General features: G+C 44.0%; 1 protein-coding gene across 6 annotated transcripts in view; it reads right to left on the reverse strand.

Moving 5' to 3' along the window:
• Positions 1-624: 624 nt before the first annotated feature.
• SMARCC1 (SWI/SNF related, matrix associated, actin dependent regulator of chromatin subfamily c member 1) overlaps positions 625-16,055 on the reverse strand; it is a 168,542-nt gene continuing 153,111 nt past the window's right edge. For 4 of the 6 annotated variants that reach the window (XM_023726487.1, XM_023726473.1, XM_023726466.1 and 1 more), the window contains exons 26-27: positions 4,288-4,464; positions 1,301-3,025 (exon numbers count right to left, since the gene is read on the reverse strand). In XM_023726487.1, coding sequence (XP_023582255.1) covers positions 2,934-3,025; positions 4,288-4,464 — 269 coding nt within the window. In that variant the 3' untranslated portion in view covers positions 1,301-2,933. Of the gene's footprint in view, positions 3,026-4,287; positions 4,465-16,055 lie in introns of all 6 variants that reach the window. The other 2 variants (XM_023726484.1, XM_004368479.1) reach the window with 1 other exon arrangement.

Below are 16,055 nucleotides of genomic sequence, written 5' to 3' on the forward strand. Positions count from 1 at the left end.
AGATCAAGGATTAACCTCCCTCCTCACCCTTAGAAAAGTAGAGGAATCCTGTGAGACCAGCTAGCTTTAGCTCGCTTTGCTACAGGAAGGAGCTGGAACAGGTCGGAAGGCAAAGCTTAACCTGGTATACGTCTGTGAGGAGCCAGGTGGGCATTTCATCTCACTACAGATACTGGATTGGCTTCTTCTACCTCACCGGGTTCATAAGCATCTTGAAGGCAATGGCTTCTTTCTGTTTCCTGCACAGGGTCTGCAGTGGTAGCTGCTCAAGCATTATCTCTGGAACAGGTCAAGGTTTATGAAAATCTTCTCTCCTCCAAGTTGGAGCTGTCTAAATTGAATCCTGACAAACATTCTCCAGCTTATCAAGTGAACCTATTTCTCCCTTGGAGGCACAGGAGGATTACCCACCCGTCCTGAAGGACTTCCACTCATCCTTCTTCATGATGACCATGGACATAAACAGTGGATGAGGCACACACCCAACCCTATTTTCCTTAAGCATCACAAAGGAAGTCCTGGGTCAGTGAATTTTAACTGATGACCAAAACCTGGTGGGGCTGAATATGTAGGTTCTTCATAGGACACGTGAAGAAACTGGTACATGAATGCAGAGAATGGGACTAGAATTCAGAAATGGTGTTCCATTTATTCACTGAAAAAGAAGGAGATCAGCCTTCTTGATCCATTTCTTTCATGTCCCCAAATCCTTTCCCCTCATTTTTCCAAAATAACAACACACTGGCAACAAACATTCGTACAAAAACCACATATAATTCCCCCCCTCCTCACAAAATTGGGTGGCTCTATTTCAGGAATGAAACTAGTTCATACACATGGGGAAAAAAAAAGTCACCACTTATACCGAAACATAACAGTGTTGAGAATTCAGATATTCTGTAGAATTTATTACTGGCATAGTAAAAATACTTCCTCCTGGATCTTTTAAATTTGAAATTGATCACATTAAAAACCTGAGGTTACAAGGGACCACAGTATGAACCAGAATTCCATTTTCCTTCGAGGACCCCAGGGGAAAACGTAAGTATTTGGGATGAGTTTCCTTTGGGAAAAACTGGCAAGAAGTAGGGAAAACCCTGGCCATTCTCAAAAGGCACTGGGGTCTCTCTGGAGGCAAATGTATTGGAACTAAACTCCAGTAGGGACCAGCTCATGTCCACTCCAAGAGTCCAGAACAAACATATAAAAGGAACAAGGTCTACTCGGTTCCAGTACTATGATGGTGACCAGGACCACCTGGTTAGAGGCAACACCTGAGGGTTTGAAAGGCAAATCTCAATTGTGGTTTTTTTTTTTTTTTTTTTGCTTTCTCATATTAAGGAAAAAAGTTCTAAGGTGTTTTAGAAACACCTCCCTACACCTTTTCACATGTAAAGCTTTAAAGATTATATAGAAAAAGATGTTCCATACTGCATTCTAAATAATGAAACCGCCACTCGAGAATGTGAAGTGAATATGCCAGGTGCTCTGGAAACCAAGCTCTACCAAAAACACCCTTTCCCCACCCGTGGGAGAAGAGAGGGCAGGGAAGAAGGAAGGAGAGGAGAACACCAAGAACTCTCAAGTCACTCAGCGACAGGGCTAGAAATGGGCTCAAATTAAGGCAGTTTGCGGCTCTTCCTCTGGAATGGCATTCCCTCCCAGCCTGAGCACCCCAAACCTCCAAGCATGATGCTCTGACTGCCAAGTGAGCTCCTTGGTTCCCCCAGCATCTCCTTGAGAACCCTGTGATAGATGGAATGTGAGGGCTCAGAAAGGGAAAGGAGAAGGTACGAGAGGCCACTGGTCCTGCCCAACTTCTCCAATCCCATTCCAAACCTATAGTACCGCTTCACTCACCCTGGCTACTGCAAGAGGTAGTTTGGGGACTTGCACCCCCAGACATCATAACCAAGTTCCATAAGCTAAAATGTTTAGCACTATCTACTTTTTTTTTTTTAAAGGGTTTTTTAAAGAGGGAGAAAAAAAGAATGCATACAAAGCAATGAATAACAGGCTAGATTCACTGGGTGGCCATTGCCCTAGACCCCTCAACCTTTCGTGGCTAGGCTAGGGGACTAAGGCAGACCTTCCCAAACTCCAACCCTAAAAGCTCACGCTGCCCTCAGAAAAGCAAAAGACCTATCCCCAGTCCAACAAATCATCTGCATAGAAAACCAGAACCAGCAGGCCTGGGGAAGGAGTGGGTTTGTTCTTATGTTTGTGCTCTCCCCTGCCACGTACTAGTTAAAGTAATATGTTCTGCCAGCAGGGTGGAGACCCTCACAAGAGAACAGAATCAGTGGGGTCCCTCTTCCCTATGTCTTGTAATTTTGGTGCGAGTAAGTGTGGCAAATGTCTCAGGAGATTTCACCATCAGCACTGTTCTTAGCTCAGATAAGCAGAAATAAGGTCACTTATAATGCCTTAAAGTTTGTCCCCTGTGGCTATCCCCTGCCCATCACCATTTTTCTTGGTTCCTATTAACTTAGGATGCTCTTTTTTAAAACAATAATGACAACAGAAGAAAAAAGAAGATAATGATCGTGAAAAGCATTATCAATAGATGCAAAAGACAAAGGAAAAAACTGCAGAAGAGCAAAAATTATAGCATACTATGTTGACAGGACCTATAGATGAAACTGGCAACCTACCCGCTACACGAGGACAGGGGAGACGCCAGTTACTTTTAGGATGACTAGGGCACACTGTCACCACAGGCTTCTCCTTGAGATCTGGCTGAGGACCTGACACAAGAGGTGTCAGAGCACAGAGGGGGCTCAGGGGAGAAGGGATAGAGAGACACAGGACGCGTGCTTGGGGCTGCGAGAAGAAAAATCCTGAAGAAACCCAAGGGAGTTGAGGAGCACAAGTCTTGTCATCCCCACTCCAGCTGGTGGTGCTGGGCATGGACATTCCATCTATCTTGCAGGCTAGGGAGCAGCTGAGGCTGGTGGGCCTGGAGCAGGAAGTGGAGGAACCCCGTCTGTGGGCGGTGGTGGCGGCTGCTGCTGTGGTGGAGGATCTGCAAACACATCCAAGAGGAACTTGTCATTGCTGGAAATGCAAGGGGCTAAGGAAAGAGCCCATTCCGAGAAAAATGACAGAGGAGGTAATTTCCTTTCGGGCAGGTAACCAATGCACCCTGCCAGGCGTTTTGCTGCTGTGGTCTATGTGGGGCAGGTCCAAATCTCCAGGCCACTGCTGAGGTGCCCTAACCCTAGTGGTTGGCGAAGTAGAAGGTGTCTGAGTCTGTCCCGCCCCCACTTCAAGACCCACCTCTTCCAGGGATCACTCCACACCTTTTCAGAACTTATTTAATTTTATTGTGTTTTAACGGTTCTCTCTGCTAATTTTATCTCTTTATTTAAATAAAAGCTCCTTCCTGGTCAAGTTGTATCTTCTTATTTTTCTTTCTCCCACAGTGCCTATCCTAGCTGAGCACAAAACAGATTATCAATAACTTCTTGCTGATTAACTGTTTCCACCAGGGCCAGAGAGCTTCACTTGTGGCAGCTGCTGACAAGCTAGACATCCTGGGAGGCCCCAGGACTCCTGAACTGCAGTCCTTGGATTTTTGGCCAAAACTAGGTCAGGTCCTGAAGGGAACAATTAGTCTGAGTGTGTTGGGCTCTTTACTATTTCAACTTTAGCTGCTTTAGCATAGAAAGGAACCCCAGAGATTATTTAAGCCAGGGTTTTTAAAACTTCTCTGGATTTTGTCAGAAATGAAAACACATGAAACCAATAATTAAAGTGCAGACTTCCTCACTGGTCAATTCACCCAATCCCACACCCAGGAGGTTTATACCAAACTCCTAACATTCTTCAACGCACTTCAAAGTCCACTGATCTAATCTCACATATGTCATCTTACAGTGGAGGAAACTGACGCCTGAAGAGGGAACACAACTCATCCACGGTGGCCTGCCTACTACTGTAGAGCCATGGCTCTACTTAACAGCAACAGGAGAGAAATGTCTTTTCTCCCTCTCCACATACCTCGGTGCTCAGGAGAGTGCATGCTATGAAGGCTGTGGCACACAAGCCTGACTGAAGTACTTAGCCCTCTCCACCTGTGTACCTGCTCATCAGGAATGCTAAAAAGCACTGACCAAAAACCTGTCTTCTTCAGGTTGCACTGTCCACAGATCTCCCAAACCACTGAGAATTAGCAGGCTGGGTTAGATTCAAAGTAAGTCAGGTAGAGAAAAAAGACTTCTTCCCTTGTCTAAAGCCCTTCCTTGACAGACCTGGGGTAATATGTCACCCCACCGTGCTACTTACACATGCCATTAGGTGCTGTGAGGGGCACCCGTGGTCCTAAGATGTTTCCTGGCATTGGAGGCATACCAGGAGGTGTAGGGCCACTTCCAGAGGGGTGGATATTGGCTGCAACGGTGGGAATCATGCGGCCTGACATGGACTGCCCAGGCATCATGGAACCTGGGCCTGGTATCTGACCTGTGGAGGAAGATTTAAAGTACTATGGTAAGTGTACTAGGAGGGTGTAAGAAAGGGATCAACTGAACGCTCAAGACAGCTAAATACAGACCAACATGCCTAACCCTACAAAGGATCTGAAATAACAATAGAGCAATAATCTGTAATAAAATGTATGTCCAGCTTCTTCTGGGCGAGTTAATGGGGACAGGCCTGCAGAATGACTGATTACTCTAAACCCTGGCATAAATGGGTAGCTGTAAGAAGCAACTGCAAAGAAAGCCTGTTCAAAAGGAAGCAATCACTCTGGTTTGGGTGAGCGGTAGATTGTACATGTTGTTCTGGGGACACACAATGCAGACCCAGGCCAGAGGGGATGGAAGAAGGACTTTAACAGCAAGTTGGTCCACAGTCCAAGGACTACAACTCCCTGGGTCAGGAGCTGAGCTTCACACAGGCTTTGTCTGGAAGGGTATTATTGATCATGACTGTGAAATCACCCTTAAAAAGGGATTCTAATATGATTTCCCAAGACCTGTTCACAAAAAAAATCTCCTCCATCTACCCCCACCATGAAGCACTTGCCCTGGAGAACCACAGAAGGGAAAAAGAAAAAAGTAAAAAAGGAAGACAGACAACTCAGTCATCTCTTCCTATTGTTTGATATTAATGATAGGTGGTCCTAGGGAAAAGAACAGTAAGATATCGCCTATATTTGGTTTCACACTGAGCCTTTAGAGCAGGGTTCACTAAACCTTTTCTGCAAAGAGCAAGATAGTAAATATTTTAGACTCTGTGGGCCATGTGGTCTCTGCTGCAACTATTCAACTTTGCTGCTGTAGCATGAAAGCAGTCAAGATAAAATACATAACAAATCGGCAGGGCTGTGTTCCAACAAATCTTTATTTATGGACATGGAAATGTGAATTTCACACAATTTTCACATAACATGAAAAATCATTCTTTTGATACCCCTCACCCAGCCATTTAAATATGTATAAAACATTCTTAGCTTGTGGGCAGTAGGCCACATCATTTGGCCTGTGGGCTGGAGTTTGCCACCCTGAAGCTTTAGATATGATGATGGATATTTAATTAAGTCTTAAACCTAGTGGTCTGGCTGCTGGGCTTGGTTCTAAAGAGATACAAACTAAGGAGAATAGTTTAAAGGGTACAAACCAAAGAAGAAGCTCTTTTATAAAAAGGAAATTATACACTCTACAGAATACAGAGAGAGAATCTATGCTGCTTCTTTCTTTCTTTCTTTCATCTAGGGACTTAAGTAAGGTCAACTGTATGACACTGAAGATAGGTTTCTAGACTCAGTCCTGAGATAGCTGGAAATAAGAATGCTTGAAGTCCAATCTTGGAAAATTTGGGAGATGAGATCACCTGATAGCTAACTGGCAATTCAAATAACATAGAACAGTATTAAAGATAACTAAAGACTTCTGTCACTGTTTATAAAAAGGCCTGTCTTAAGAAAGACACACAAAGCTTCAAACTTCATTTATCTCCAATATTTGCTGTTGAACACAGGACCCAGAGAGAGGAGCTCTGCGCTGTAGGGGTGTCAATGTGAAGAACGCACTGAGGCACAAGAGTCAAGGGTAGAGCACAGCTAGTGGTCCACTGTCTTTATGGGACTATTTCAGAAAACATACTATGTCAACACATGCACCAGAATAAACAGGGGAGCAAGTATTGGGCCCACTGGCCCACTTTTCTACACTCTATAGTGTAACATGCAAGTGTCCAGCAGAGGAGCCCCAGAGGCCCATCTCCTGGAGAACAACTTGGTCAAATCACTTCAGAGAAAACAAGACCCACTCCTCGGTAGACACTACCACCACTCTTGGACCAACTGGCCATCATTAGCGAAAGCTGTTGCTTGCTGGTGCCATGGCGGTAGGACACATATGAGCAGTACTGAAGAGTACCAATGTAGAGCTGACACCAAGATAAAAAGAACAGACATTAAGTACACTACAATTCACACAAAGGATGAGTACATGTAAAGGAATGGCAGGTACACCAAGTGAAAACCAAGGAAGGAGCAAGCTGAAGAAACTGCTACCTTCCAGTCAATCAAGAAAAACTTTGTGAATGATTTGGGATTTTGGATGATGTCTAAATAAAGTCAAGGAGGGAGATTAGGGACAGGACAAAAGCACAGTACTCTAAGCACAAGGCCTAGCCTGAGTTAAACATCAGAAAATAGTATGGATGTCATGCTTGTTATTCCTGAGAGCTACCACTTATTGACAACTTACTGGCCAGGTGCTTTGTAAGTAGTATCTTCATACTTGCAACACCCCTATGAGGTACCTGCATTATATAATTATCTATCATCTACATTTTACTGAGGAGCAACGGGCTTAAAGTTACCAAAAAAAGAAAAAAAAAAAAAAAACCCTCTAAAAAAAAAAAAAAAACCCACGAAAACAAAAAAACAAGCCAGCAAACAAGCAAAAGCGTCCGGTTACAGAGCCAGAGAGTCCATGCTGGGTCTGTCTGATATGACTCAAGGCAAAGGAGGCTGAACTAGAGTCCCCGGGCGGCACAAATGGTTAGGCATTTGACTATTAACTAAAAGGTCGGTGGTGCACACATAGGGTTGCCACAAGTCGGAATCAACAACTCAAAGATAAACGGGACTGGATTAGCCTGGCAAAGGTGGTGGTGGTAGTGTGGGTACGGTAAGGCTACAGGGGACTTGGTGAAATGCTTTGGAGAAAAAGAGAGGAACTTGGACATGATTTGCTGAATAATGGAAAGCTCTAAGAAGGGATGCAGAGGAGTCACAGCCTAGAGCAGAGAAAAAGAGCTTCTGAACACAAGCAGGGACCTAGTGAGGAGGATGAGGGGGTCCAGCAGGAGCTGGGGAACTGAGGACAGTACTCTGCAGTTTCTGAAGAAGATGTGCTGAGACGGAGAAAATCCAGGTTCAGCATTTGACTGGGAATATGAAGTGAAGAGCGGGGGTGAAGTGAAGAAGAGGGGAGGACTACTTTTGCTTCAGCAAAAGGAGATGCAGGACTGGCCGCCATTGTAGTGGAAGCACTGAGAGATGGGGTGAAGGGAAGTCAGAACTCTCAAAGTTTCAAATATAAGAGGGCTAGCAGCACACAAAGAGCGTTATTATTCTAAACACCAGGGCAGGGCCAGCTCTCTGCAAAACTGTCTCGGAGGCACCCTGGTGTTTCAGGAGGTACTCTCCCAGCTCCCTTTTGGGGGGCCCCTTTGTCACTCCTTTCCTACCTCTAGATCACCTGGCTAGGCTATTACTAAAAACAAGACCGTGCTTCCTGCTCTCTAAGTCTCTACCAATGGTTCTCTAATGGTATTCCAGGAGCTGTGACAGGAGGTTTTTTTTTGTTGTCGGAAGGAGGAGGGCTACTTCTAAGCCCGGCCCTACAGAATTCTAATCTGGAGACCAAAGAACACTACTAATGGACTCATTGTCATAAAGGCCATGTGCTAGAACAGGTAATGCAGCCCAGGCCTACCAATGAGTACAGGCTGCTTCCACCAACTTTAACCTGGACACAGGCCTTCAGCAAGTAAGGAAGAAAACTTTGCCAGTCCTCTGCAGGTCAGTCTCCCTAGAAAACTGATAGTGGAGAAGTAAAGCATGCCTTTACAAAGAGGGTTGAAGTAAACAGGCCAGGACCAGTATTCGGAAACGGAGATAGAAATAAGAAACAGCACACCAGCAGCTGATCAAATGCATAGGTGACATAACACACAACTGTTCAGTCTCCATTATTTCTCATTTTCAGAGGTGTGAGAATCCATTAGTAGTGTTCTTTGGGGAAGCCCCTGGGTGATCAGTGGACCCAGTGGAGATCCCAGTCAGCTGCTACTCAGTATAGGCCCTAAGAGGGAAAGTACAGATGAATCAGCCTAGAAACCCAGCAGCAGCACTCTCACTTCCACTTCAGCTCGATCTAGATGAACGTTCTTGGAAAGTCATTTAAGATGCCCTGAGCCTCAGTTTGTTAATAACAGAGTGAAGCTAAATATCTGCCCACCTTTACACAGGGCTTTGTGTGGATCAGGGGAACTGTTTATTTGTTATAGTTCTTTACAAGTTACGAGGCACTTCACAAACATTATGTCTCTGGCTCTTCCAACACCCGTGTAAGAGGCAAAGCAAATATTCTTATTTTATAGCGAGTAAACAGCAGCTCAGAAAAGTTAATAGGCTACTTTATGATCCTACAGCTAGTAAGGGGAATCAGAAATCAAACCAAGCCTTCTGACTACAAATCTAGTTCTCTTTCCACTACACCACTCTGTGCTCAAATGAAACAGTTCATGTGAAAGGGCTTAATATAACAGCCAACATTATATAAAAACCTAAGGCATATTCTTCTATTCCAGGTCCCATGTTTTCTTCTTCATTATATCACAGTTTTGAGACTACTCTGCATCCTGAAATAATTAATTTTTTAATTTAACAATTACTAATATTAGCACTTCGTAGTGGACTGAATAGTGGCACCCAAAAGGATAGGTAGGTCCAAGTCCTAATCCCTGGAATCTGCGAATGTGACCATATTTGGCAAAAGAGTCTTTGTAGATGTAATTAAGTTAGGGATCTTGAGTTGGAGATGATCCTGGATTATCTGGGTGAGCCCTAAATCCAATAACAAGTGTCCTTCTAAGCGATACAGGGAGAAGTCACAGAGGAGAGATGGTGATGTAAAGACAACACAGAAATGTGGCCACAAGCCAAGGAATGCCACCAGCCACCAGAAGCTGGAAGAGGCAAGGAACAGATTCTCCCCTAGAGACCCCAGAGGGATATCAGACTCCCTGGTCTCCAAAATTGTAAAATTCCTATTGTTTTAAGCTCCAAGTTTATGGTAATTTGTCACTGTAGCCACAGGAAATTGATACACACCTACTATGTTCTAGACACTTTACTTAAGGGCTTTATAAATGGTTAACTCATTCAATCCCCACAACAACACTATGAACCAGGCACTATTGTTATCCCTGAAGAGGAAAGAGAAGTACACAAAGATTAACTCCCCCAAGGTCAAAAAGCATGTAAATGAGGGGGTCCGAATCTGACCTAGGTATTCTGGCTCCAGAGATGGTGCCTATAACCACTGTGCACCCCTGTGTACCTAAGTCTGGTCTTGAGAAGAGAAGTCCAGACCTCTTCCAGCTGGGGCTTGAGACTAAGTGATGCAACCTTGCTGCCACCAAACTGATGACTATTCACTCCACTCCTAGCTCCAGAGAGAAACAATTCTCCTCGCAGTGTTATCTCCAAAGCTACCTGCCCAGTGGCAATGGCCTATTTACCTATTTCCCTACATCTTTGTGACAACATGCTGAGAGAGGGAAGCCCAGGGTTTGTCAAGGCTATAACCCCAACAGCTGAAAAAAACCTTTCCTTTATTTTATTATAGATTCTGAAGCCTTCTGAAAAAACCAAGTTCCTCTATCCCCCCAGTCACAAACAGGACCATAAAGCCATTGGGATATGAGTGTTCAGGGTATGAGAAGACAATGGCTCCTTGGGAGAAGGGGTAGCAAAAAAAAAAAAAAGGGCTAGAGGAGAAATCATTTACTTCTGCTTGTGGGATCTTCACAAATATCTCTCAGGAAAGCAATGGAGCAGTCCAAGAGTAAGTGCCGTTTCTGCACTGTCCAGAGATTACCTGTTACCCACTACCCGACTCACAGCGCTGGCGTACCTAGGGCAGTGGTTTCAGAGGACACACGGAAGGAGGAATTCTGCTGACTTAGGGCCTGCCATTTTGCCAGCCAACATGAAAAGTCATCTCACTGAATCACCCAGGTTGTTAGGAAGATGTGAGATTGTAAGGGCTCAGTTTCAAAACAAGGAAACTAAGCCTCAGAGAGGCTGTGCATAACTTGGCCCAAGGTCACAAGGAGCAAGAGACTGAGCTGGGATTCAAACCCAGGTCTGTCTGACCCTGAGACCCATTCTCTTCCTCTACACCACCCTGTCTCAAAGAAGTATCTCTCCCCTCGGAAAAGGTGGTTTCTAAGGATCAAAGTTGAAATGGGGTATAATTTAAGGGGACTAGGGAGAAGACATTGTCAACTTTTTATAAAGCAAGCCCTGTTCTTCTGAAATCTAAACAACCCTGTGGTTCTTTTGGCTTCTGATACATAGGCCTTACCACTTTCAAATGGATGACAATGTCTGGGGGCATTTCCATTAATTCTTACTACTCATCAAGAAGTCTGTCCCACAGGAGCCTGAAATACATAGGAGCAAGCCTTTCGAAGTAAAATGAAGGGTGTGTCTGTGAATGTGTTTCCATTAAAAACAAAAGCACCAAAAAACAAGACAAATACTCAGGTATTTCCTTCCCCAGTAGAGAGGGAAAAGAGGAAGGTGAGAGAGGGAGACACGGCTTCAAAACAGCAGCATCAAAGCATAAAATGGTGGGAGTCTGACCTACATACAAGCTGGTTTTAAAAAAAAAAAAAACAGAAAAAAAAAAAAACAGCAGGCATCTGAAGCTGGAAAAACGGAAAGGTTTGCTAAAATTAGGTTTAGCCTAGTGGAAAAATCCCTCACACTCTTTCAAGTTTATTAGATCTTTTACTAAAGCATTATGCCTATACTGCCTAACAGAACAATTAAGAATTTTATTTTTATTCCCTGGGATGGGAGAAGCAGGTGGGAGAAGAAAGTGGGTCTAAGAAAGGGAACCTGTGAAATTCCAATCCTGGACACATTTCATCAGTCCATTTCTAACTGTCCACAGTACATCCTCTGGCTGAGTCCCCAAGACAACGGAAGTAACACAATCAGGACCGTGTGAGGGGAAGCCTGGGCTCCTCGGAGACTGTTCCTTCCCCACAGCAGCTTCCTGGGGGCGCCTGCGACAGACGTCCTTTGTTGAAAATTGGCCCCTCACTGCTCTCTTTGTAAGAGTAACCTGGTACTCCGGAAAGTGCCAGAGAAGCCTTGTTACCACATGATGCAAACAGGGCTGAAGGCACTGCGGATAATAAAAACTTGGCTGATTCGATGAGCTAATCCTTCTCCCTTTTCAGCATGGGGCTGTGAGACCAGAGGGCGGGTTGAGGAAAGACACTGGTTGTAATCCTTTCCTGAGTACTATTTCCCATGGGTAGAGTTGTGTAAGTGGGTCTAATTGGGGGCTTAAGCTGAGTGCCTGATGCCTTGGTTGAAATGTCCTTGAAGACCCAATATTTCACCCACTGGGGAAAACTGTTCTAGTTTTATCACTAGAATGTCATCTCTATCATGTCTGATTTCTTAAATCAAACCAATTCCTATTTTGATCTCCTGGGCACCTCCAGAAATTCTTATACTGTCAGCAGTGAGGAAAGCTTGGTGATACTTAAACCAGTATTTCCTTTTCTCTCTGCTTTTCACAAACACAGACACATGCAAAGGCTCCCTCATAGGAGGCGGAGTTCACTTTAGATTCATGAGGCAGGAATATGCAAGAGTACATCATTTACTAAAAATGCCCAGGGCAGGGCAGGGCTTACACTGCTGACTTACATACTAGATGACTGTCATTTCCTTTTAACTCCACTCACTGAGAGGTAATCTTCCTTTAGACACGTGCCAAGGCCCCTGAAGTTCTATCTACTTTACCTTAACAGAGACTCCCAGCAGTGAGAAGTGATCTCCCCTGTTCAAGTAAGATACCTCAGGAAGCAGCAGCAACTGACAAGGCCACTCTCCTTGGTTCCCCGTGTGCTGTCATGGATACCGAGGCCCAGGGTGTGGTCAAGGAACACCTTGCCCAGGGGGCTGGAGACCTACGTTCTAGGTCAAGGTGTGCCCTTGCCAGTCATGTGACCCTGGGCAAGTGCTTTGGCCTTCTGGGGCCTAAAGTTACTCATCTATGAAACCAACTCTCCTTCCAACAACTCCTTTAAAACTCAATGATTCCAAACCTCATGGAGAAGTTATACTCCCCACTCTTGGCGCTTTCCCAGAGCTCCGGGCCCTGTCTGCACTCCAGGGTATTCTTGGCACAACCTTGTGCTTGTGCCCAAACTATCCTCTTGACCACCTTCTTTACAGACGGTCAGCTTGCTGACTGAGGTTTCTAACTCTGTTGCTTCTAAACCTCACTACCTCCTGCATTACTGCCAACCATCACTCTCTAAAGCAGCCCAAGTTCCCCCGGGAGTTTGGTGGGGCCAGGCGCCAGAAGAGCCAGTACCTGGGCTACTGCAGTCATCTAACCACCGCGCTCAGTCTTCTCCCTCCACCCCCAATCTTCAATGCTTACCCCAATGCAGCAAGAATGAACCTTCTAACAGGTAAAATCTGATCGTGTATCCTTGGTTAAAAATCTGTCCATAGCTCACCATCAGAAAGTTAAAAACTCATGTCTTTACAAGATGTACAAGGTTGTTACATGACCTGGCCCTAGGACACTCCCTTCTCCTCTCAGCTTTGGCCTTGTCCTGCCTGTACAGCATGCTCCAGAAATAGTAAATGGCTAGCAGTTCCCCAAGAGGAGCCCTGGTGGCACAGTGGTAACCAAAAGGACAGTGGTTTGAACCCATCCACCGCTCCGTGGGAGAAAGATGTGGCAGTCTGCTTCAGTAAAGATTTACAGCTTTGGAAATCCTATGGGGCAGTTCTACTGCCCTATAGGGTAGCTATGAGTCGGAATCAACTCGACGGCAATTGGATTTTTTTTTGCTTTAGTGGTTCACCAAGCACAGTGTGCCTGTCTGCAAGCTTTTCTCTGTCTACGGCACACTTCCTTCACTTCAGAGACTCACAGACCAAACCATCTGGGTACGGATCCTAGGAATGTCACTAGTGTGTCACTTTGGGCAAGTTACTAACCATTCTACATGACAGGTTCATCATCTGTAAAATGGGAATAACAGGACCTACCTACTTCAGACGGTTTCCATGAAGATTAAAAATGAGGTGATACATGTAATGAGAGAGCTTGGAATATCATCAACACATTATTTACTTATCTACTTGGCAAATTCTTACTCACTCTCAAGTCTTAGCTAATATGAAACCTTCCTGATGCCCTCCCCACACATCTTTTTTCCTATGTAAAAGTAATTATATTCTATCAGTTTTTCTGCCAGACTATAAACTCCTTGAGGGCAGAGCCTATCTCTTTTATCTTGCCCAATGCCAACTGCAATGCCTGGCATATACTAGATGCTCAAGAAATATCTGGAGAATAACCTGGCTTTCCATTTTATATGCACTGTTCTTCCTCCTGATGGACCCATCATCTCCTCCTGAGCCTCAATACCTGTGAATGCACCTCCCTCTCTATTCCCCGGTAGCATCTGTTCCAAACTTACGTATTTATGGTACCATAAGTTGAAACGTGTTTCCACATTCAACTGGGAGATCTTTGAGGGAATAGGTCATGTTCTTATTGGGCTTTGCATCCTTTGGCATTAGCACAGGATCCAGAACAGAGCAGGTACTCTGTGTTTATAGATGCTAAGAGCCTGAGCCTCAGAATATTTCCTCAGAAGAAAATGATAATTAGGTTTCTGCTGAGCCCATAAAACCTACTTAGCCCAGTTCGTTGGTGAAATACCAGAGGCAGTGGTAGCCCTGCAGTCCTGTGAGGCCTGAGCCTCTTTTGATCCACTCTAAGACCAGCAGAGGATGAGGTTACACTCCATCTGCAGCCATACCCACAAGCCAGGCTGTGCCGGTTTTAGCAAGAGAGGATTGCCTGAAAACAATCTTCTATCTGTACCCTCCACAGACCAATGAATAGGTCAGTATAGCAGCTAATAATCCTGAAGAGTTGAGAAAAGTAACTCCTAAGATTAAAGCAAGCTACAATATGCTATTTCCAATCATCTGCAATTACAATGAGCCAATTAAAAAATGTCTGAGCTATTCGTCAAGGGCTTTATTAAGATAATGAGCCAGACCCTCCTCATATAGCCCCTGGGCAATGAGAAGCACTGCTATCAACTTAACAACCTTGACACAAAGGCTCAGTGGTTTTCCAAAGGTTGTATTCAAATATCAAAGAGACTATAAAACTCATGAGGAACCTTCCTGGGACTGACCAGGAATCTAGTAATTAGTAATAACCTGAGGGTGAGAGCCACACCAGTGTGACCACGCACGGCTTCCTGAAGGAAATAAAGAAAATTCCCCTTTTAAAATAAGCCTGGTTAAATGGACCAAACAATTCAGTGTTAACAAAATAATTAAAAGGGAAGGTAAAAAAAGAAGGCAACATCTACCCAAACAGGAGTGGGGAGTCCAATAAGGCACATATCTTCCTTGATCTCTAGACATGCTTTCTTATTCCCTAAAAATACGAAGAGGTTTATCAGAATTAGTGCTGGCCTTCATGTGACCAGGTGCTGTGTATCCTGATGCTCACTGGAACCTGGGAGAGAACCAGTGCATTAAAAAGCTTGACCATCCAGAGCTGATTAAAGTCCAAGTACTAACACTTGCTTTATGTCCAAGAGACCATATCAAGTCATCATGTAGTAATTTTGCTTTCAACAGTAGATCAGATTTATCAAATCAGAAGGCAAAGCAGGGTGGGCTGGAGGCCAAACAGGCATAGGAACTGACAATATCCAACAGGAATAGGGAAGACAGATAAAATCTTTAAAATGTAGGCATGTGACTCAAGTATACTTTCTTTTCCAACGCACACGCACCATTCTCCAGAACAGACCACTTATTAGGCCATAAAGCAAGCCTTAACAGAATACAAAACATAGAAATATTACAAAGCATCTTTTCTGACCCTAAAGCCATAAAAGTAGAAATCAGTAATGGAAAGAGCAAGGAAAAAAAATCAAACACATGGAAACCAAACAACACCTTGCTCAAAAACTACTGGGTTATAGAAGAAATTAAGGACGGAATAAAGAAATTCATAGAATCAAACAAGAATGAAAACGCATCCTACGAGCACCTTTGGGACACAGCAAAAGCAGTGCTCAGAGGTCAGTTTATAGCAATAAATGCACACATCCAAAAAGAAGAAAGAGCCATAATCAAAACATAAACCCTACAACTGGAACAAGTAGAAAGAGAGCAGCAAAAGAAGCCCTCCAGCGCCAGAAGAAAGAAAATAAAAAGAATTAGAGCAGAATAAAATGAAATAGAGAATAGAAAAACAACTGAAAGAGTTAATAAGACCAAAAGCTGGTTCTTTGAAAAGAGCAACAAAAATCGATAAACCACTGGCCAAACTGACAAAAGAAAAACAGGAGAGGAAACAAATAACCCATATAAGAAACGAGATGGGTGATATCACAACAGACCAAACTGAAATTAAAAGAATCATAACAGAATACTATGAAACACTGTAACTCTAACAAATCTGAAAACCTACAGGAAATGGACAAATTTCTAGAAACTATCTACCTAAACTAACACAAACAGAGGTAGAACAACTTAATAAACCCATAACAAAAGAGATTGAAAAGGTAATTAAAAAAACTACCAACTGAAAAAAGCCCTGACCCAGACAGTTTCACTGGAGAACTCAACCAAACTTTCAGAGAAGAGTTAACACCACTACTACTAAAGGTATTTCAGAGCATAGAAAACGATGGAATACTCCCAAACTCATTCTATGAAGCCAGCATAA

This window comes from Trichechus manatus, unplaced genomic scaffold, assembly GCF_000243295.1.
Source record: "Trichechus manatus latirostris isolate Lorelei unplaced genomic scaffold, TriManLat1.0 scaffold00001, whole genome shotgun sequence".
Lineage (NCBI taxonomy): Eukaryota > Metazoa > Chordata > Mammalia > Sirenia > Trichechidae > Trichechus > Trichechus manatus.